Source organism: Hippopotamus amphibius, chromosome 3, assembly GCF_030028045.1.
Source record: "Hippopotamus amphibius kiboko isolate mHipAmp2 chromosome 3, mHipAmp2.hap2, whole genome shotgun sequence".
Classification (NCBI taxonomy): domain Eukaryota; kingdom Metazoa; phylum Chordata; class Mammalia; order Artiodactyla; family Hippopotamidae; genus Hippopotamus; species Hippopotamus amphibius.
Window position 1 is genome coordinate 116,461,332 of NC_080188.1, and position 24,427 is coordinate 116,485,758.

A 24,427-nucleotide genomic window follows, 5' to 3' on the forward strand; every position below is an offset into this window, starting at 1 on the left:
CTGACCAAAAGATAAAGCCAACTGCACATCAAGTTTGAAACCGCAGGCAGAGGAAGGTCAACCTCTGCAGGCCCATGGACACCAGAAAAAAGTTACTGAGCCCTAATGGCCTGTGACACCATAAAAATCTGACACTCTGGTTATTGTTATTGATTTATAAAAGGTCTTGCCTCTCCTTCAAGAATGGATAGGCCGCCTGAGTGACAGGCAAATAGTAAATACATGTCTAGTAAAAGGGCCAAGTGCGTGGTGTTGATAGGACATGGTCTGAGTTTAGAGGAAGTGGCCCAGGTTGATCTAGGAGGCCCACCTGGGAAACAAAACATTCAGACTGGGCCTTGAAGGGGAGACAGGATGGCTTCTAAAATGAAGTCACAGGGACTTCCCTGCAGGTCCTGTAGTTAAGACTCTGCACGAATACTGCACTGACCTAGGTTCAATCCCTGGTCAGTGAACCCTGATTGCAAATGAGCAACAACCGCAGATCTATAAGGTGTGGTTGTTTGAAATTGATTTTGAGAGACATGGGACAACTTGAGAAAGGCAACACTCTGGGAATCAAGAGTGGCCAGGCCAGCCAGGCCTGCCCTAACCATTCCTCCCCACCCCTCATTGCTGTGCTATGTTGGCCACATCACCATTGGAACACCCCCTCAGGTGTTCAGGGTCATCTTTGACACTGGATCATCTTACATGTGGGTGCCCTCCATCAAATGCTCCAGTCCCTCCAGCAGTGAGTACCTATACCACCCCCCACCACCTGCACAACTTATACTCCCCTCCCACCCATTACTCTTTACTTGACACCTGAGGGACACTCATCACTTGTGTCTGCAGGTACACACAATCTCTTCAACCCTCAGTTGTCCACCACCCTCCGGTTCTCAGGCCAGTCCTTCAACCTGGGATATGGCGCTGGGAGGATTGTTGGAATTACTGCCTATAACATCGTTTGGGTAACCAGGCCTGGTGCAGCTTCTGGAAACTAGAAACTCAGTCAGGGCTGGCCCTGGGAGAAACCGCTGGTTACAAAAGAGATGCAGATGACCTGGGAGGGCCTTTCTTTCCCAAGGGCCTCTAGTGGCAAGCCACCCTCCCCACAGGGCATGTGCCTAGGATAACAGTGTCATGCTGACACACAGACTCCCAAATGACTAACCCAGAGAGTGGTTTTAGGTGTGGATTTGCAGCTCCTTTGCCCATGAACAGCTCAAGGTTCATTTTGCTGGGAGCAGGAAGAGGGGAAAAAGCATCCACTTTTCTATTCTCAGATTGTGCCGGGCACTTTCATGGTAATAACACGTTTAATCCTGCAACAAGTCCACACATCAAGTACTATGATTAGCTCCATTATACAGAGGAGGGAACTGAGGTGCAGAGAGCCAGGGCTTTGTAAATATCATGCATTTAGTAAGTGGTGGAGCTGGGCTGGCCTGTCAGGATTCATTCAGGAATGAGGTACTTAGGGAGAGTATAAAACTGATGTTGGGCCCCTGGGGTTAGCTAAAGGCTTCAGGCATGTGGGCAGGGAAAGCAGGGGCCACAGATGTGGGAAGGGCCTGATAAATGGGTTTTCACTGTAGGAGACCTTTGAGAGTCCAATAAAATCTATGGCCTGCCTCCAATAAAAGCCTGAATACTATCTTTCTCTCTCTAACACACACACAACCCCAAAAGCATTTTCCCAGGCAGAATTTTCATAAGAATACTGTCACCGACATTGTGTAAAGGGCTTTTGTCTTCCTGGGCAGATGCAGGATCCACAATACATTGCAATGAATTCAGTCCATTTCTGTCATCTGATCATAGTGATGCCAAAGAGAAGATCACCCTGCTCTCTACTCATTTTATCCTCAAGTGCAAAACATTTGGTCCTGTCTTGAGTCTATGTTTCCCCACCTGTATAGAAGACATGAGGCTGTTTTGACACCCTTAAGATGGTTTGTGCAGGAGGAGTAGGTGTTGGTTAAAATCCATAGTTCTGCACAAATGGACCCCAAGTTCCTAACCCAGCTTGGTCTAAACATCTGAAGTCCACCCAGTGCACAGCTAGTCCTCATGACTTCTCTGAGGTGCTAATGGCATCTCTACCCCAGCCCAGTCCCAGACCCATTTCCCAAACCTTTATGTGGGAACATTCTCCTCTCCTACAGATCATGAACCTTATCAACCTGGGCCAGGCATTTGTCCTGAGCCAGAAACAGAATGGGTTGGTTGATGCAATCTTTGATGGTGTCCTGGGCCTGGGCCACCCCAGCCTCACTGCCAAAAGGATCATTCCCGTTTCTGACAACCTGAAGACACGAGGTGTCATTTCTAAGCCTGTTTTTGCCTTCTACTTAAGCACGAAATTCTGAGCTGGCCAGGGGCTCTCTGTAAATCAGCTGTAAGATGATTTCAGATGCATGAAAAATTATAGACCGCCTGATCTAGAATTTTCCTGAGAGATTGTTTAGCACAGCATGACTAGGGCCCCAGGGCCACCTCTGGTCCCACCACTGGTTTCTTTAAATTAAGTTTTATTGGAACACAACCATGCTAATGGCCTAAGGGCAGCTGCTTGGTCCAGGGGGGTTGAAGGAAGAGTGAGAGCAATGGAAGGTGTCAGGCTAGAGGCTGGAGGAAATGCAGCAGGATTTGCTGATGGACTTGACATGGAAGGAAGGAGAGTGATGGCAGGAATGTTTGCTTCCTCACTGACATTTTACCAGCAGCCCAGGACAAGCTACACAATTGTCAGGAGCCAGTGCAAAATGAAAATCTGGGACCTCCTTTCCAAAAGTAATAGGGATTTCAAGACAGGGATAGCAGAAGTGTGGGGCCCTGCTGAGTATGGGGCCCCATGAATGGCAATGATCTCAGGCCCATGAAGCCAAGCCTAGGTGAGCCTGAACCCATGTCCTTAGTGTCTTTGGGCCTCAGCTTTTCTGAAAAATGACAGGCTACACAAAGGGGAAACCAGAAACCTCATGCACAGTGTCCTCTGAGGGTATCTCTCAGCACTCTGGTTGCTGGAGGGGACCAAACCCTCTTGAGAAGGGTGGGTGGTCAGAGCCCAGCCAGGCTGTGCAGCTTCAAACCTCTTCTGTGCCACTCATCAGTTGGTGACTGACCTTAATCGGGTACTCAATCCCTCCATGCTTCAGTTTCCACATCTGTAAAATGGGGACCATTGTAGTGCCTCTTATGAGTGGATAACCACAGCCCTCAGACTGTGAGTGGCATTATTCTCTGGCAAGGAGCCCTCCCTCTTCCTTCTCTCCTCAGCAGGAAGGAGAATGGCAGCATGGTGATGTTTGGTGAGGTGGACCACAGCTACCACCAAGGAGAGCCCAAGTGGATATTAGTGTCCCGAACCAACTACTGGCAGATAACCACGAACCGGTAAGCCCCTCCCTCTTAGGGGCACCCCAAGTGATTCTCACTCAGAAGCACACAGACACATGCAGACACACACAAATGCATGATCAGATACACAGTCACACACAGACACATACATTCCAACCACAAAGACACACATGTAAAAACACACAGTGACACATGTAAACACACACATTTGCACATATGGGAACATGCACAGGAACACAGACACACACACAGATGCATTCAGAGACACATAGAGACACATATCCAAACACATAAACATACAGACAGAGACACCACCCGTGGGCTCATAATTACCCCAGGCCTCCTGACAAGGGTTCTGAACAGGGTCCTGAGAGGTGTGTGCAGCCTGGGGAGGGCTGCACCCAGTGGGCTGTGAGGCAGATGGCAGGCTTTGAGGACCCCAAAGTACAGTGAAAAGAGGATCAGGGAGAATTTCGCTGGCCTGAACAGGGCTGAGGTAAGATGAACAACTGTCCAGGGCTACCCAGGACCAAGGGAGTTCTTAGTACACAAAACTGCTAGTTTCAAAACAGTGGAAGTCCTAGACAAACTAGGAAAACTGATCTCCTTAGGAAGAAGCTTACCAGCAGGGGAGAGGGGCTGGCTGCATTCTTGATACTGAAAGAAACTCATACAAAGAGCCACTCCCCCTACCCATTGTCATCCATCTCCACAACCCAGGAACACAGAGGGGCAGAGGCTGTGGCAGAGAATCAGGAAGCTGGGATCCAGGAGTGGCCTGAGAACAAGGGGCAATAACTGGTGGGATTCTGTGTGACACCCTCAGACAGAAGCTTACGTGTCCTTTGGAGGTCCTTGGGTTACCTCAGGCATCACCTGCGAGGGGCCTCAGTGTCTGAGCCAGGTAGGGGGCCATGCTGGGAAACACCCTCTCCCAGGGCAGCCTGTGTCTCCCTCCCCACCACTCTGAGCATCTACTGCCCCAGAGAACCTCATCTTCAATGTGTGAGTTGACCCATTGCTGATCAGACACCAGACACAGGTCTCTGGTTATTCCTCAGGTTTTTTTTTTTAACTCACTCACTTATTCATTCATTAATTCACTCAGCAAAGATACATTGTGCATCCACTCTGTGCTGGGCACTTGAGGGAGGCACTGAGGATACAATTTGCCTTTACATCTACTGAGGCAGACGTACATGAAACAAGTCACACACATGATGAATTACAACTTCGTTATTTCCTACAAATGAAGAAGAATCTTCAAGAGAGTGACCAAGACAGAAGCCTGATCTAGTCTGCGGGGAAGATTTCCCTGATAAAGGGACATTTAAGCCAGAAACTGGGAGATTAAAAGAAATTATCTAGACAAATGGGATGGGGGTGTTCTAGGAAGTGCAACCAGCACACACAAAGACCTGGAGGCACAATAGAGGCTGGTGCATTCAGGAACTGAAAAGAATTCAGAGAAGTTTATGTGACCAGAGCAAAGGAAAACAGACTCACAGCTTGAGCTGAAGGGCTGTTCTGGACACAGTCAGGGAGGGGGGCAGTCATGGGGGGAGACTTCATTGTGATCCTGGTGCCCACTTTGTCCCACTGTCTCTCAGCATCACCATGAACGGGGTGGTTGTTGGTTTGTTACTGTGGATGCCAGGTCATTCTGGATACCGGGACTGCTTTGCTGGCTGGCACAACTAGACTGGTTACTGCCCTCCACAAGCTTATCAATGCCACATCATTTGGTGAGGAGGTGAAGGGACACGCCTCAGGGTCACCCCGGGGCTCTCCACACTTCACGGATCCTCTGAGCCAACCTCTCTCCTCTTTCTCTAACAGTACCTAGTTTCATGTAGCAACTTCACGAGCCTGCCTAGTATCATCTTCACCATCAATGGCAATGAGTACCCAGTGCCTGCTGAAGCCTACATCTGAAAGGTGGGGGGCCAACTTTGGGGGCTGGTTTTCAAATGTGGGTCCTGCAGGAATCCTTGGGCTTCGACAGAGAGGAGGGGGCCCTCTGCAGGTCAAGCCACACCACTGAAGATGCTGCTGAGCCCCTGAGGCTGGCCCAGTGCCTCCCACAATACCAACCACTTGTTAGTAAAGGGCACTCTGGGACATCCATCATCCTGGATTAAATGGAGACACCGCCACTTGCTGGCATGGTGCAAGGCACAAGGAGAGGGGAACACTAAGGGCCTCTGCCTTCAAAGAGTTTCAGTTCATCAGAGCCCTCAGATGGATGAACACAAAAAGTCAGCTCTAGCAATCCCTGAAATAGAACAAGTGACCAATGCTGTTATCTGGGGACAGGCTCAGTGTGTTTTTGCACCATCACGATTAACGTTCTCCCTTCCCATCTCGAAAGAGTCCTAGTTGGATGATCAATTACATGGTTGTCCCAGACCTCAGCTACAACTTCCACCTGCTAAGCCTTAGTTCCCCCTTTGTGACCTGGGTTACCAGACCCCACTGTGTGGATGTTGGATACTTACATGAATAAAGGGTGCACAGTGACTGCACAGCCCAGGAACAAGATTGAGGCTTAATGTCAGGTCCCTGTGGGAATTTAGAGGAGGCCAATGGGTTAAAAGAAGGCTTTGAGGAAGAGAGGGTATTTCAGAAATGTGAAACCCCCCACCTTATGGAGACATGAGGAGGCCTGCTTGGGTTGAGGCAAATCTACACTACGTTCCATGGAAATAGAACCTCCAGGGGCTGTGCCAAGTGGTGCCAGGGCCAGATTAGGGGTGGTGAAGTCTACACACAAGGGGAGTCACAGAGCAAGCCACCAACCCAGCCTGGAGTGGCCAGGGAGGGTGAGCGGGGGTCCAGGAAGTCTTCCTAGAGCAGCTGAGCACACTCTTAATGAAGAGTTTATGGGGAAGAGGGAGAAGAAAAGGCATTCTCTGCAGAGAAAACAGTGAGCATGGGTCAAAAGAAAACAACAGGGGAATTATGGGCTATTCTTGTCTTTTTTTTTTTCTTGAATGTATTGAAATATACCGAATGTACAATTTTGTGTTGATATTCTATTCTTTTCCATTACATTTTGTCACAGGGTATTGAATTCTGTGCTATACAGTAGCACCTTATTGTTTGTTCACTCTCTATATAGTAGTATGCATCTGCTAATCCCAAACTCCAAACCTTCCCTCTCCCACCCACCTGCCTGAGGGCAATCACATGTCCTGGCTGTTCTTGTTTTTGGAAGGGCACTCAACCTCCACAGATGCTGAAATAGTAATTTGGACCTTACTAAAGGAGGGAAATAAAACTGAGAAGCCATCAGCTATGGATGCTGTGTAGTAGGTAAGGGATGAGGCTGACTGGGGTGTATTTCTTTCTCCCCCATGGTCCTCATGACACCTGTATGAGCCAGTTTTAAGGAGGCACAGAGACCTGGAACCAGTCGGAGACCTGGGTCCTGGGTGATGTCTCCTTGAGGCTGTATTTCTCGGTTTATTATCATGAAAATAACAGGGTTGGCCTGGCTCCCACAGTGTAAATGCTGGGGCTGCTTCAGGAATCAATCAGGCCCACTCCAAGCATACCCTCACTCACACGTATGGCACTCCTGTCCAGGGATGGTGGTGGACTGTTTTTGGTGCTCTACAAAGCACTATTCTCAGTAAAGAATAGAGGATTCCATTCCCAATGGTGCAAAAATGAATGGGTGCCTCTCTTTGTGTTGGGGAGGTGTTTCATAATCCAGCAGCATCTAGAACCTCGTCTGAACCACAGGTGAGAGGAGCCCAACTCCAACTGGCTTCAAGGAAAGGGGATACTGCTTGGAAGAATAGTGAGGTCACAGACACTGGAAGCAGAGCAGATAAACACATCTCAGGGACTGGAGCCAAGAAATCAGAAGGCTGCAGCTCACTCTTTCTCTCCCTAACACTTTGCCTCCTCTCATTGTTGATTCTCTTATCCTTACTGCTTTCCTCCCTCAGATTTCTAGACATATATCCCCAAGTCATCTACCCCATAAGGGAAGAAGCTCAGAAATGATCAGTGAACCATGGAGGGCTCTGATTTGTCCACCTCAGATCATGTGTCCAGCCCTCGACCAACCATCCTGGTAGGCACATTGGGTAGTATGAGGGGCTTTACTTTCTCACGTTGCCTTGCCCCACATGATTGACAGTTTCTTCAACAGCATGTGACTGGAGCAGGGGAAAGGCAGCCCCAAAGCAAGTGGCAGCAGGATGTTCTAGACCATGGAAGAGCTGGCCACAGTTCCACAAACTCTACCACATCCTCATTCAGAGGGATAGGAAGGGGTCATAAAAATAGATTCTATTCTTCCCATATCAGAGGAATTTTGTCAGTGGCCTTCTGCTCCAGGAGGCTTCTGGGTGAGGCCCTCCAAGCTGAGATGGTTCCTCCTGGTCCCCTCACCCCAGTCAGCTGCTCTCTGCCACCCACACAATGGGTGTCCTTTCTAGCCCCACTTGCCAAGTGATGGCCCATGTGGATCCCTAGGCAGCCCCACCCCTCCAGGGTGATGTGTGCCTGGTCCCTTTGGGATGACACTGGATAATGATTGGCTTGAGGGGAGTGAAAGAGGTCTAGTTGCAGAGCTCATAAATGGGGAAGATGTGAGAGCAGAACCAGCATTTTTTTTAATAGCAAATATCATGGTCTGGGCTTAAAAGAGATTTAATGAAACAGTGTGTCAAACTCATTTTCCAAGTAGTCTTCACGGAACCATAAGCAATGTCTGTCTTTTCTGAGAAACCACCAATAAGAATAATAGCTGAGGTTACTTGCATATGCCATTTCCCTGTGTCTCCATGAGCCCCTGCAAGTTATGACCCTCACTGTAGGGATGAAGGAAGTCTCCTCAAATCTTCTGGCTCCACTACTGGTGATGGACACTGTAGACACTCAATAAATACATGTTCAATAAATGAATGGATGAATTGGTAGATGGTTCCACTAGAACACAGTGCTGTATCCATGTTGGGAGATATTTGGTATCAGCAGGGCTTACTGTGATAATATCAAGCAGAAAAAGTCAGGCTTTGCTTCCCTAGATGAGCCTAAGGCCAGCGCTACAGCTGTGTCTGTTAATGAGCCCAATGTTATTCAGGCTCTATATTTGTAGCCTGTGCTACCAACATGAGGATAAATTCTTTTTTTTTTTAATTATACATATACATATATATTCTTTTTTTTCTTTAAGAAATTTTGTTCAAATACAATTGACAGAATAAACTGTATGATATTTTTTTTAAAGTAATGTATGTATGTATGGGAGATTGGGATTGTGATACATACATGAGGATAAATACTGATCTTCATAATTTTTTTTGGCTTCACAGCACTTCATGTGGTATTTTAGTTCCCTGATAGGCATCAAATCAATGTCCCCTGCATTTAAAGCATGGAGTCTTAAACACTGGACCACTAGTGAAGTCCCAATCTCTGATCTTGAAAGTAAAAATCTTCCCAAATTTCCACTTTTATCCTTTACCCACTGAAGATCAGAGAGATTTGTAGCCACTGGTGGGAAGAAAGGTAGAAAACACAGGAAAAAGATAGATCCTAAACACTTGTAGGAAGAGTATAAATTGGCACATTTTTTTTTGGAGTTGACTTGTTGTTAAAGTATGTATAGACTTGCCCCAGCAATTTTTCTTCTATGGCTTATGCTAAAGTGATGATGAGAAGAACCCAATAACTTACATAAGCAAGGATGTAGTCCTCAGAGTCTCTTACACAAGGGAAATCTGGGACATCCCAAGACCCATTAAATATAAATTGACCACAGCACAGATAGGCCATCATGCAATCAACTACCATAAAATTGTGTTTAAGAGAATATTTAGTGTTATGAGAAATCATTCCAATAAGACATGGAGAGAAAAGAGCAGAATACTTTTGTATTGTATGTATTGCATGATCCCAGGTTTGCTAAGCACATGGAAGGCAGTGCAGTGAACTCACCAGGCATATACATCCTAGAGCTTTTTTGCCTGGGATCACATTCCACATCTGAAGCCTACCAGTCATATGACCTTCATAATATCATTTCTGGACAGCGGTTTCCTATTCTGTAAATTTGGGAAAAGGATAGTTCCTCCCTCACTTATCATCAACAAGTTGAAAATTAAATGACAAAAAGATATCATCTCACATCCATTAGCATGGTCATTATCAAAAAAAACAAACTATACCAAGTGTTGACGAGGATGTGGAACCATGTATACTGTTGGAGGGGATGTAAAATGGTGTAGCCACTGGAGAACATAATCGATGTTCCTCAGAAAAGTCAAAAAGAGAATCCCTATTTGACCCAGCAATCTGACTTCTGGGTATTTATTCCAAAATATTGAAATCATGATCTCAAAGGGATATTTGTCCTTTCATGTACATTGCAGCATCATTCACAAGAGCCAAGATGTAGAAACAACTTAGATCCATCAACAGTTAAATAGATAAAGAAAATGTGGTAGAGACATACAACAGAATATCATTAGGACATTTTAAAAATATTCATTTATTTTGCTGTGCCATCACTTACTTGCAGCACACGTGACATTCTGAAGTAGCATGCAGGATATTTAGTTGTGGAATGTGAACTATTAGTTGTGGTGTGTGGGATCTAGTTCCATGACCAGGCATCAAATAGAGACCCCTGCATTGGGAGGGTAGGGTCTTCTCCACTGTGCTACCAGGGAAGTCCCAGTCATGGCTGTGTTTATATTTAATTTGTTTCAGTTGATTTGATGTGATGCTAAAATTGAAAGCTTGTGCCTCAGATTGGGATTTGAACCCTGGTGGCCAGGATTCAAACCCCACCAAAACCCTGATTGAGCTATGAACTCACTTGGCTTAAACTCAAACCCAGCCAAAACTCAGACTGGGGCTCAAACCCATGCATCTGGGACTCAAACCCAGCCAAAACCCTAACAGGGACTTGAACCCATGCTGCCAAGACTGGACCTAGCCCAAACCAAAAGTCTTCCAACTGAGATCACACCCCTCTTTTCAGTACTTAAGGAAACTCAGGTACTTGATGTCTCATTGAAGAAAGAAGTCAATGGGATACACACTAATAGGTAAGAAGTGAGTTTATTTAGAGAGAAACACACTCCACAGACAGACTGTGGGGCATCTCAGAAGGTGAGAAATGTACCATTGATGTGGTTGTCAGTTTTTGTAGGGGTGAGTAATTTCATAGGCTAATAATCAGGAAGTGTATTCCAGCTATTTCAGGAAGGGAAGGAGATTTCCTGGAATTGGGCCACTGCACACTTTTTGATTGTTACTGTTGTATTATGAGTCTTAAGGTCTAGTGGAAGTTGAGTTGTCCACCATCTTGGACCCATTTGGTTCTACTCAGTTTGTCATGTGCTTGGGATATGTCATTCTTTCAAAGGTTGTGCCCTGTCCTGTTCCCTCCTGTTTCATTCACCCTAAGAGATTTTACTCACATATTCTTATGGGAAGCAGAAGGGCAATCGTTCATCTTTTGTAAGTACTTCGATGCTAATTAGGGGGGTCTCCCTGTTTGTCAGGGAGTAAAAATCTCTGGATGCCAGATCTAGCCTGAGACCTCTGGGACTACATGAAATGCAAAAACATTCACATTATATGGGTCCCAGAAGAAGAGAGAGGGAGAGAGGACTTGAGAAAATGTTTGTAGATGTTATATTCAAAAAGTTCCCTAACATGGGAAAGTAATAGGCACCCCAGTCCAGGAGGCACAAAGAATCCCAGGCAGAAGTAACCCAAGGAGAAACACACCAAGACACATAGTACTCAAATTGAGAAAAATTACAGACAAAGAAAAATTATTAAAAACAACAAGGGAAAAACAACAAATAACATACAAGGGAACTCCCATAAGGTTAAGGTTAACAGCTGATTTCTCAGCAGAAACTCTGCAAGCCAGAAGGGAGTGGCACAATATATTTAAATTGATGAGAGGGAAATACCTACAACCAAGAATACTCTACTCTGCAAAGATCTCATTCAGATTCAATGGAGACATCAAAAGCTTTACAGAGAAGCAAAAGTTAAGAGAATTCAGTACCAGCAAACCAGCTCTACAACCAATGCTAAAGGAATTTCTGTAAGTGGGAAATACAAGAGAACAAAATGACGTACAAAAACAAACACAAAACAATTAAGAAAATGGCAATAGGAATATACATATTGATAATTACCTTGAATGCAAATGGACTAAATGCACAAATGAAAAGACACAGGCTGGCTGAATGGATACAAAAAAAAAAGATGCATATATATGCTATCTAAGAGACACATTTCAAACCTAGGGACACATACACACTGAAAGTGAGGAGATGGAAAAAGATATTCCATGCAAATGGAAATCAAAAGAAAGCTGGTGTAGCAATACTCATATTAGATAAAATAGATTTTTGAATAATGAAAGTTGCAAGAGACAAGAAAGGACACTACATAATGATCAAGGGATCATTCTAAGTAGAGGATAGACCAATTATAAATAAATATGCACCCAATAAAGGAGCACCTCAGTACACAAGGCAAAGGGTAAAAAGTATAAAAAGAGGTAATTGACAGTAACACAAAAATATTGGGGGACATTAACACCACACTTACACCAATGGACAGATCATCCAGCAAGATAATTAATAAGGAAACAAAATCTTTAAATAACACAATAGATCAGATAGATTTAATTGATATTTATATGATATTCCATCTTAAAAAAAGCATATTATACATCTTCCCAAGTGCATATAGAATATTCTCCAAGATAGATCACATTTTGCCTCACAAATCAAGCCTTAATAAACTTAAGAAAATTCAAATGGTATCAAACATCTTTTCTGAACAGAATGCTATGAGATTAGAAATCAAGTGTAGGAAAAAATATTGTAAAAAACACAAACACATAGAGGCTAAACATTAAGCTACTAAACACAAAAGAGATCATTGAAGAAACTGAAGAGGAAATCAAAAAATACCTAGAGAGAAATGACAATGAAAACACAATGACCCAAAACCCATGGGATGTGGCAAAAGAATTTCTAAAAGGGAAGTTTATAGCAATAGAGTCCAACCTCACAAAACAAGAAAAATCCCAAATAAGCAATATAACCTTACACCTAAAGAAACTAGAGAAAGAAGAACAAACAAAACCCTAAGTTAATAGAAGGAAATAAATCATAAGGAATTAGGGCAGAAATAAATGAAATAGAAAGAAAGAAAACAATACCAAAGATCAACAAAACTAAAAGCTGGTTCTTTGAGAAGATAAAGAAATTGATAAACCATTAGCTGGACCCATCAACAAAAAGAGGGAGAGGATTTAAATCAATAAAATCAGAAATGAAACAGAAGAAGTTACAACGGACACCACAGAAATAAAAAGCATTATAAGAGACTACTACAAGAAACTATATGCCTATAAAATGGACAACCTGGTAGACATGGACAAATTCTTAGAAAGGTATAATCTTCCAAGACTAAATCAGGAAGAAATAGAAAATATGAACAGACCAATCACATGAAATTGAAAGTGTGATTAAAAATCTTCCAACAAACAAAAGTCCAGGAGCAGATGGCTCCACAGGTGAATTCTTTCAAAATTTTAGACAAGAGGTAACATCCATCCTTCTCAAACACTTCCAAAAAGTTTCAGAGGAAGAAACACCCCAAAACTCATTCTAGCAGGACAGCATCACCCTAATACCAAATCAGACAAAGATACTACAAAGAAAGAAAATTAGAGACTGATATTACTTATGAGTTTAAATGCAAAAATACTCAAAAAAATACTAGCAAACGGAATCCAACAGCACATTAAAAAGATCATACACTATGATCAAGTGGGATGTATCCCAGGAATGCAAGAATTCTTCAATATACACAAATCAATAAATGTGATACACCATATTAACAAATCAAAGAATAAAAACCATGTGATAATCTAAATAGATGCAGAAAAAGCTTTTGAGAAAGTTCAGCATCAATTTATGACTAAAAACTCCCCAAAAAGTGGGCATAGAGGGAACGTACTTCAATATAATAAAGACCGTATATGACAAACCCACAGCAAACATCACTCTTAATGGTGAAAAACTGAAAGTATTCCCTCTAAGATCAGGCAGAAGACAAGGATGTCCACTCTTGCCACTACTATTCAACAAAGTTTAGGAATTCTTGCCACAGCAATCAGAGAAGAGAAAAAAAATAAAAGGAAGCCAACTTGGAAAAGAAGAAGTAAAATATAATGTTTGCAGATGACGTGATGCTGTACATAGAAAATCCTAAAGATGCCGTCAGAAAAATATTTGAGCTAATCAATGAATTCAGTAAAGGTGTGGGATACAAAATTAACAGACAGATCACTTGCAATCCTATACACTAACAACAAAAGATGAGGAAGAGAAATTAAGGAAACAATCCCACTCAAAATTGCCAAAAAAAGAACAAAATACCTAGGAATAAACTTAACTATGGAGGTAAAGGACCTGTACTAAGAAAAGTATAACACAGTGGAAGAGATCATATATGACACAACCAAATGGAGAGATATACCATGCTGTTGGATTGGAAAAATAAACATTGTGAAAATGACTATACAACCCAAAGCAATCTACACGTTCAATGCAATCCCTATCAAATTACCAACGACATTTCTTACAGAACCAGAACAAAAATTCCTAAAATATGTACAGAGACACAAAAGATCCTGGATAGCCAAAGCAATCCTGATGAAAAAAAAATAACCAAAAAACAAAAAACAGAGCTGGAGGAATCAGACTCCCTGACTTCAGAGTATACTACAAAGCTACACTATAAAAGACAATATGGTCCAGGCACAAAAACAGAAATATAGATCAATGGAACAGGAGATGAACTATGTTTAGAAAGCCCAGAGAAAAACTATGTTCAACTAATCTATGATAAAGGAGGCAAGGATATATGATGGAGAAAAGACAACCTTTTAATACATGCTGCTGGGAAAACTGGACAGCTACATTTCAAGGAATGAAATTTGAACACTCCCTAACACCATATCCAAAAATAATCAAAAAATGGATTAAAGACCTACAAGTAAGGGCAGACAGTGTAAAAATCCTGTAGGAAAACATAGGAAGAACACTCTTTGACATTAAACACAGCATGATTTTTTTTTTAACCCATGTCCTAGAGTAATGGAAATAAAACCCAAAATAAACATATGGGATCTAATGAAATTAAATTCTTTTGCACAGCAAAGGAAACTATAAGCAAGATGAAAAGACAACTCTCAGAATGGGAGAAAATGTTTGCAAATGAATCAACAGACAAAGGATTAACCTCTAAATTATATATACAGTCCATGCAGCTCAATATCAAAGAAACAAAAATCCAATCAAAAAATGGGCAGAAGACTTAGGCATTTTTCCAAAGAAGACATACAGATGGCCAAGAGGCACATGAAAAGCTGCACAACATCAGTAATTATTAAAGAAATGCAAATCAAAACTAAAAGGAAGTTTCACCTCACACTGATTAGAATGGGCATTATCAGAAAATCCACAAACAATAAATGCTGGAGAGGGTGTGGAGAAAAGGAAACCCTCTTGCACTGCTGATGGGAATGTAAATTGATGCAGCCACTATGGAGAACAGTAGGGCACTTCCTTAAAATAATAAAGATAGAATTACTATATGACCCAGCAATCCCACTCCTGGGCATATACCCAGAGAAAACCATAATTCAGCAGACCCATGCACTCCAATGTTCTTTGCAGCAGCATTTACAATACTCAGGTCATGGAAGCAATCTAAATGCCCATAGACAGATGCATGGATAAAGAAGATGTGGTAAATATATACATTGGAATATTACTCAGCCATAAAAGGGGATGAAATTGCAACATCTGTGGAGACATGGATGAATCTAAAGTCTATCATAAGGAATGAAGTAAGTAAGAAAGAGAAAAATAAATATCACATATTAATGCATATATGCAGAGTCTCAAAAATGGTACAGATCAGCTGGTTTTCAAGGCAGAACTAGAGACACAGATGTATAGAGGAAACATATGGATAGCAAGGGGGGAAAGCGGGATAGGGGTTGAGGTGGGATTAATTGGGAGATTGGGATTGCCATACATGCTTTACTAATAAGAAAAAATATCAAATTATACACTTTAAATATATGCAGTTTGTTGTATGTCAATTAAATCAAAATGAAAGTTCTTAAAAAATAAAGATACCTCGTGGTCCCTCTAAAGTACTCCAGAGTGAGTGGGAAATCAAAAGAAACTCAATTAAAATTTTCTTTTTGGGATAATTGTCAAAAAGTTTTAAAACACTTGGTCAGATAAGATCATAGGTCACTGTGAGACAATACTTATTCCTTAGCCAAAGTTACAAAAGATCTCAAAAGCAAATAGAGATCACTTAAAGGCAAAAAAAAAATCATACTATCTGTTATTAAAAGCAGCATTTCAAGAAAGCATTGGAGGGTGAAACCAAATTCACTCTTTATCCGGCTCACTCCCAGCAAAACCCATTTACCCAATTAAATTTAATCTAATCTTAGAAAATCCTAATCATGTACAACTGTTTTTCAATATGTTTTTCTCACTCCTCCAATATTCTTTTACTGAAAATGTACAGCTTACTTTCCTTAAAAGGTTTCTTTTTTCACATTGAGTTACTTTTCTTGTTGACAAATTCATAACAAAATAGTTTTGTTTGACCTCTAGTAAACCTAGGTACAACAGAATGATTATATTCAACATGAATGACTCTAAAGACATGTCTATGTAAATCAAACCATCAAGTTCATGCCACCTTCAATAGCAGATATCAGTTTAGTACTAGATATTTTCCAAATGACATGAATCTGAAATCCTTTCTGTCCAGATAATTTTCCATTTCTGAGTATTTATATAAGCACTTAATTTCCTTCAAGTCAATTAGAGTTATCTTACAGATTAATTTTTGGCCATACTATATATCTACAACACACACATAGGTACATATGAACAGACAAAAACAAACAAAAACTGAGGCCTCATTGTTCCCATTCCTAAATTTCAGTCCTGAATCAAGTGTCTCATCTGCAATTTGCACAGGCCATTGGAACTTGCCATCAACCTCCACGAAGATTAAATCATGTGCTGCTGAACCTGATGGTTTTCAAAACCACCATGAAAGAAGTTCAAGTTGCAGAGATGAAATGAGGCACTGTGTGCTCTGTAAAAAACAGGTTGAACAGGTCTTCAGATGGTCATATATTTTCAGGGGCTTGTTTTATGAGCCCAAGTGTTGTATCTCCTCATATCTAGAAAACACAAAAATCCTTCATGGAGATAACTTCTCTTAATGACTAGAGGAGAAGTTGTCTCAAAAATATGTGCTCAATGGCATGTACTCCCCCATCACCAAAATGGCATATACATTGACCTTCCCCCTGCCTGTTTAGAACACTTTCTTAGAGCTATCTAGGAAGCTGTTGTCCAGGGCTGCAGTCCTCATTTTGCCCCCAATAAAACTTAAGTCACAACTCTCACGTTGTGCATTTTTTCATGTCAACAGGTACAACAGAAAACCCAGCAGTTACAAGAGATTGGATACAAAATGGTCTTCTGGAAGATGGAACAAGTCAAGGTCTCCTATCTAGATGGCTAAACCCTTTTCCCTAGTGTTGTCAGAAAAGAAAGTTAGGATTTCTCTTTCTCCTTGATAAGTCAAGTTCTAAATTACTTTACCCTCTTTTCTAAATTTGCATTTTAAAAGATGGCAGACATAAGTCTTCCTGAGAAGGCTAAATAGGACATTTGCCTCTCAAAGGTACAGGCAAGTTCATCTCAGTTTGATTTTGTTTCTTCTTGTTTAATACATACAAGCCTCTTAAGATAAATAGGGAAGGTTTGTGGAGTGGTCAAAGGATTGGTGGACTTTGGATTACTTTTGGAGCCACCCTTCTGGTCCTGTAAAGAGTACATTTAGAATAGAAGTACAGTTTTGCTTTCTTTTTAAAGAAATAGGTGGTTACCTCAATGATAATGAAGGCCTGGCATCCCCTTCACCTATGTTGAAAAGTTTTATTTTTCCTCATTTAGCTTAGGGGAGAAGGCCACCATCAAAAATTCCTCTCAGGCTTTAAATATCAGCTATGGTAGATTTAGTCAGACCAGTACCCTCCTATTTTGGTAATCTATTTACAAACATTTTTGAGGATCTTCCCTAGGTTTAAGAAATCCTTACCTCATATTTAGACACTATCTACCCCTTTATACTTAATAATCACTGACAATATCTTTGGCCAAGCCTGGAACCTTGATATTCCACATTTCAGGGTCTTTATGAAGGTTTCTATTTGAGGTTCAGATATTATCTTTTCCTTATTGCTTTTGGTTAGCACCATTTGGTGATGAGGGTGTTTCCCTTGTCGGTCAAAAAACAGAGTGGCCCTTAACTTAGTTAATAAATCTCTTCCCATTAAAGGGGTGAGAGAGTGACACACAAATAGAAAGGGATGTAAAAACAGCTGACCATTGATCTTGCACAAACGGGGTTCCAAGAAATTGTGCCCGTCTCTCCTGACAACCTCATTACATTTTCCTTAGGACTGTAAAGGATTCCAATCCTTTGGGTTAAGACTGAAAATGTTGCACCAGTGTCTATGAGAAACTGCATCAAGTGGACCACCACATCAATGACCACCTGAGGTTCTAATTACTTATGTAGATGGTATCACTTTCGGCCTGGAACCCCTAGTCTTCTGATTGCAAAAGCATCAATGGTTGAGGGTGCTCCATCACTCTCTCTCTCATCTGGGGCATTCAGTCTTCCAATGCCCTGGCTGTTTGCAAAGGGCACATGGATCACCTGAATTCCTGTCCCATCTTGGTCTAGCCATCTGAGGTCACTCCAGGGCACAGACAGGCCTAAGGTTTTCTCTGAGGTGCTAATGGCATCTCCACCCCACCCAGTCTCAGCCCCACTTCCCAAACCTTAATGAGAGAACCCATCCTCTCCCACAGATTGGCAACATTGTATACCTGCACCAGGCCTTTGCCCTGAGTGAGAAACAGTTTGAGATAGATCAAACAAAATTTGATGGGGTCCTGGGCCTGGACTACCCCAGCCTTGCCATCAAAGGAATCACCCCTGTCTTCAACAACCTGAAGACAGGAGGCATCATTTCTCAGCCTGTCTTTGCCTTCTACTTGAGCACATAACCCTGAGCTGGACTGGCCCCCTCTCTAAAGCAGCTGTAAGTTTCTTTCAGGTGCGTAAAAATTTAGAGACCACATGATCCATAAGTTTCCTGAAAGACTATGTAGCTCAGTATAACTGTGGCCTCAGGGCCACATCTGGCCCCCACTGGTCACTCTAAATAAAGTTTTATTGGAACACAACAATGTTCATGGGCTCAAAGGCGGTTACTTGGTCCAGGGAAGTGGAGGGAAAAGGGGCGGCATGGAAGGTGTCAGGATACAGTTTGGAAGAAGAGGCAACCGTTATTGCTGATAGATTTGATGTGAAATGAAGGAGAGGGAGAGCAGGAATGTTTACTTCCTCACTAAGATTGTAGTGGGAGCCCATGAGCAGCTACACAATTGGAGGCCCCAGTGCAATGTGGGACCTCCTGTTGAAAAAGTATTAGGAATTTCAACACAGGGATAGCATAGGTATGGGACCCTGCTGAGTGTGGGGCCCCATGGATGGCACAGGTCAGAGGCCTGTGAAACCAAATCTGAGTGAGCCTGAACCCACACCCTTAGTGTCTTGCTGCCTAGGTATTTGTGAGAAATGACAGGCTGCAGAAGGGGGAGGCCAGACCCCTCCAGCATGGTGTTCCTCTGAGGGTATCTCTGAGCACTCTGGCTGCTGGAGGGGACCAGGCCCTCTTCAGAAGGGAGGGAGGTAGCACCCCAGCCAGGCTGCCCAGCTTTGAGCCTTTTCTCTGCCACTCATTATTCGGTGAGCGACTTTGGTCGGGTAATGAATCCGTCCATGCCTCAATTTTCACATGTGTAAAATGTTGACTGTTGTCCTGCCTCCGATGGGTGGATAAGCACAGCCCACAGACATTTAGTGGCATTATTCTCTGACAAGGAGCCCTCTGTCTTCTTTTCCTCCTCAGCAGGAAGGAGAATGACAGTGTAGTGATGTTTGGCGGGGTGAACCACAGCTACATGTCGCGACCTGACTACTGGCAGTGGAACAGTACGGGTAAGCCTCTCCCTCTGAGGGTCACCCAAACTGATGCTCCCACACATGTACACAGACACATGGAGACACATGCAAATGCACAATCAGACATAGAGTCACACAGAGACACAACCTCCAACCACAGAGACACACATATAAACACACACATTGGCACACATATAAACTTGCACAGGAACACAGATTAACAACCAAAAACACACAAAGACCCAGACAGAGGTGCACAGGAACACACACACACACAAACAGACACACACACAAACAGACAAACAAACACAGGGATACACACATTACTCTTAGGCTCATTATCACCCCAGGCCTCCTACCTAGAGCCCTGACCAGGGTCCTAAACAGGGTCCTGAGACCTGTGTGAAGCCCACAGAGGGCTGTACTCACAATACTGTGATGAAGATGGCATGGTTTGAGGACCCTATTTTGCAGTGAAAAGACAATCATGGAAAATTTCACCAGCCTGAACAGATCAACAGCTGCCCAGGTCTACCAGGGAATGAGGGAGTTCTTAGTGCACAAAACTGCTAGTTTAAAAACAAGGAAAGTCCTGGACAAACTGGAGACCTGGTCTCCTTAGAGAAAAGCTTACCAGCAGTGGAGACAGGTATGCTGCATTCTTGAGACCTGAAAGGAACACATACAAAGAGACACTCCCCCTACCCATTGCCACCCAAATACCCCATCCTGGGAACACAGTGGGGCAGGGGCTGGGACAGAGAGAATCAGGAAGCTGGGATCCAGGAGTGGCCTGAGATCAAGGGTCAATAATTGATGGGATTCTGTGTGACACCCTCACACAGAAGCATATATATGTCCTTTGGAGACCCCTGGGCTAGCTCAGGCATTGCCTGGCCAGGGTCTCTGTTGTCTGAGCCAGGTGAGGGGCAGTGCTAGGAAACAACCTTTCCCAGGGCAGCCTGTTTCTCTCTCCTCAACACTCTGAGCATCTCCTGCTCCAGGAATATCCATCTTAACAATGTAGGTTGACGCATCATTGGTCACACACCAGACATAGGGTTCTGGCTATTCCTCTTGCATTTTTTCACTTTCGCACTCACTCACTCACTCACTCCATTTATTCAGTCAGGTAAGATACATTGTGCATCCACTGTGTGCTGATCACTTGAGGGAGGCACTGAGGATACAAATTGTCCTTACATCTGGTGAGGCAGACGTATATGAAATGAGTCACACACATAAGGAATTACCACTTTGGTACTTTACAAATGAGGAATAGTCTAGAGAAAGACACCAAGGCAGGGGCCTGATATAGTCTGTGGGGAAGAATTCCTTGAAAAAGTGAAATTTAATCTGAAACCTGGAAGATGAAGAGAAATTATCTAGACAAATGGACTGGGGTTCTTCTAGGAAGGGTGACCAGCACATGCCAAGGCTTCAAGTCCCAAAAGAGCCTGGTGCATTAAAGAAATCAAAGGAAGTTGAAGGAGATTATATGACCAGAGCTAAGGGAAAGAGAGTCAAGGTATGAGCAAAGGGCTGTTGTGCAGACAGTCAGGGAGTGGGGCAGTCATGAGGGGAGACTTCAGATTGACCCTGGGGCTTACTTTGTCCCAGTGTTTCTCAGCATCACCATGGTTGGGGTGATTCTTGGTTGTTCCCGGAGCTGCCAGGCCATTATGGATACTGGGACTGCATTGCTGCTTGGCCCAACTAGAGTGATCACCATGATCCAGAACCTCACCAAAGACAGGCCTTTTGATCAACAGGTGAAGGGACGTGCCACAGGGTGACTCTGGGGCTCTCCACACACCAGGGATCAGCTGGGTCAACCTCTCTCCTCTTTCTCTGACAGTACCTGGTTCCATGTAGCGACATCAATAGCCTGCTTAGTATCATCTTCACTGTCAATGGCAACGAATACCCAGTGCCCACTCAAGCTACATCCAGAAGGTTAGGGGCCAACCCAGGGGGCTAATTATCCAATCAGGGTCTTGCAGGAAACCATGGCCTGCTGCTGGGAGGAGGGAGTTCTCTTCAGGCCAAGCATCACCACCGCAGATGCTCCTGAGCCCATGAGACTGGGCCAGTGCCTGCCACAAACCCAAGCACATAAAAATAAATGGCAGTCTTGGACATCCATCATCTTGGAATAAATGGAGACACCACTCCAGGCTGAAATCGATAGAGGCACAGAGCACAGGGGAACATTAAGGGTGTATGCTCTCAAAGAACTTCCATTTAACCAAAGACCTCAGAGAGATGAACACAGAAAAGCAGGTCTAGACATCCCTGAAATTGGGCTCGAAACAAGTGTGGTTGGCTGGGAACAGTCTCAGTGTGTTTTGCCACCCTAATGATCAACATTCTCCCTTTCCACCTCAGAAGTGTCCTGGGTGAACATCCATGCATGGTTGCCCTAGTCCTCAGCCACAACCCCCCTTGCTAAGCTCCAGTTCCCCTTCTGTGAGTTGGGATACTAGACCCCTCTGTGGTGAGGTTGGTTGGTCAAGTGAGTAAGGGGTGCACAGTGACTGCACAGCCCTGGCACAGGGGTGAGGCTTCATGTCAGTTCCCTGTGGGAATTCAGAGGAGGCTGATGGGCTAAAAAAAAGAAATTGAGGAAAACAAAGATTTTCAGTAATAAGAAACCCCAACTTTATGGAGGCATGAGGAGGCCTGCTTGGGTTGAGGCAAATCTATACTGGATTCGATGCAAAGGGAACACACTTGGGCTGTGTCAAGGGGAGATGGGGCCAGATTATGGGTGATGAAGGTTACAGACAAGAGGAGCACCAGGGTAAGTCTCCCAACCCAGCCTGGAGTTGGCAGGGAGTGTGAGTGTGCATCCAGATAGTCTTTCTAGAGGGGCTGAGCACAGTCTTAAAGAACAGGTTGTGGGGAAGAGGGAGGGGAAAAGTTATTCTCTGCAGAGAAAACAGCGAGCATGGGTCAGAAGGAAAGAACAGGGGAACTACAGGCCATTCTTGTCCTTTTTTTCTTTTTCTTTTGATTGTTTTGAAGTATAGTTGATTTACAGTGTTGCTTTATTTCTGCTTTACCACAAAGTGACTCAGTTATACATGTAATTATATTGTTTTCCCTAATCATTTCCATTCCAGTTTATCACAAGATATTGAATATAGTTCCCTGTGCTACACAAGAGGGTCCTGTTGTTTATGCATCCTCTGTATAGTAGTTTGCATCTGATAATCCCAAACTCCAATCCTTCCATTCCCCACCCCCTCCCACAGAACAACCACATGTCTTGGCTGTTCTTATCCTTGAAAGAACACTGCACTTCCCCAGCTGCTGAGAGAGCCACCTGGGTCTTACTAAAGGAGGAAAATGGAAGCAAGAAACAACCATGTCTGGATACTGATGGGGGGGGCAGGTAAGGGCTCAGACTGACTGGGGTGTATTTCCATCTCCCCCAGGGTCCTCATGGCACCTGTGTCAGCATGTTTTGAGGGGTCACAGAGAATATGAGCGAGTTAGTGACCTGGATCCTGGGTGATGTCTTCCTGAGGCTGTAGTTCTTGGTTTATGATCAAGGGAACAACTGGATTGGCCTGGCTCCCACAGTGTAAAAGCTGGGGCTGCTTGAGGAATCTATCAGGCCCACTCCAAGCACACACTCACTCACACATTGGGCACTCCTGCCCAGGGATGGTGGTAGACCTTGGTGCTCTGAAAAGCCCTATTCTCAGTAGAATACAAGATTCTGTTCCCAATGGTGTTAATAAAATGTGTGACTGTGTTTGGATGGGGGATGTGCATCCTATATGGGCAGGATCTAGAAACTCCTCTGAACTAAATGTGAGAGGAGTCCAACTCCAACTAACTTGCAGAAAAAAGGGAGACTTATTGGAAGAATACTGGTGATGCAGGACACAGGAACCAGAGCCGATGCAAACATCTCAGTGACAGGACCCAAGAAATCAGAAGCTATCAGCTCACTCTTTCTCTCCCTCTCTCTTTTTCTTCTCTCATCTTTGATTCTCTTAGCCTGAAAGCTTTCTTCTTTAGGCTTCTATATGTGTATCCTCTAGGCATCTCAACCCTAAGGAAAGAAACTCAGGAAAGAGTAGGCTACCAGGCAGTGCTCTGATTGGTCCAGCTCAGATCATGTGTCCAGCCCTCCATCAACAATCCTGGCAGGTGTATGGTGTACTATGATTGGCTTTGCTTGGTCATGTGGCCATACCCAACATGACTGACAGTTTCCTTCAGCATCACAGGACTGGAGGTTGGGCGAGTCAACCCCAAAGAAAATGGCAAGGTGTGACCAAGAGCTCAGAAAAGTTGGTGACAGCCCCATCAATGCCAACACCTCCTCATTCAGAGGGATGGTAAGGGTTAATAAAAGGAGATTGTATAATTCCCATCTCATAGGAACTTTGCCAGTGGCCTTCTGCTCAGGGAGTTTCTAGATGAATCCTGTGAAGCTCGGAAGGTTTCCCTATGCCCCTCCACCCCAGACACCAGCTCTCTGCCACCCACAGCTGCAGAGTTCTTTCCAGTCCCATCTCTTAAGTGACAGGCCATGTAGAACCCTGTACCAGCCCCACCCTCTAGGGTACAGCATGCCCCTTCCCCTCACCTCTAAGGCTGTGGGGAGGTTTCCACTCATGAAGAGGGGGACCCAGGTTGCACAACGATTTCAGCCTTTCTGATCTTCCTCAAAGGGCACATACACAAATTACTTGGTTAGAGCTGCCATGGTTTGGCACATTTGCAATGGAAGCAGCACTTTTTCTGACCTCAAGACTCTAGGTAGAGATCCATCATGGGGACAGCAAGGATCAGAGGTGGAGGGTGACCCAGATGAGAGAAGGAGCAAGAAAGAATAAATAAAGTGGAAAACACACCGCAATGCAATGCATAGCATGGGCTTTTACTCAGGCAAGACAAACATCAGTGA

At 43.7% G+C, this 24,427-nt stretch overlaps 1 protein-coding gene across 1 annotated transcript in view; it reads left to right on the top strand.

Moving 5' to 3' along the window:
* LOC130848734 (pregnancy-associated glycoprotein 2-like) overlaps nucleotides 1-21,481 on the top strand; it is a 35,800-nt gene extending 14,319 nt beyond the window's left edge. Inside the window, exons 5-9 of the mRNA XM_057727139.1 lie at nucleotides 838-956; nucleotides 2,154-2,350; nucleotides 3,271-3,384; nucleotides 21,131-21,272; nucleotides 21,359-21,481. Coding sequence (XP_057583122.1) covers nucleotides 838-956; nucleotides 2,154-2,350; nucleotides 3,271-3,384; nucleotides 21,131-21,272; nucleotides 21,359-21,481 — 695 coding nt within the window. The remainder of the gene's footprint in view (nucleotides 1-837; nucleotides 957-2,153; nucleotides 2,351-3,270; nucleotides 3,385-21,130; nucleotides 21,273-21,358) is intronic.
* Nucleotides 21,482-24,427: the final 2,946 nt, after the last annotated feature.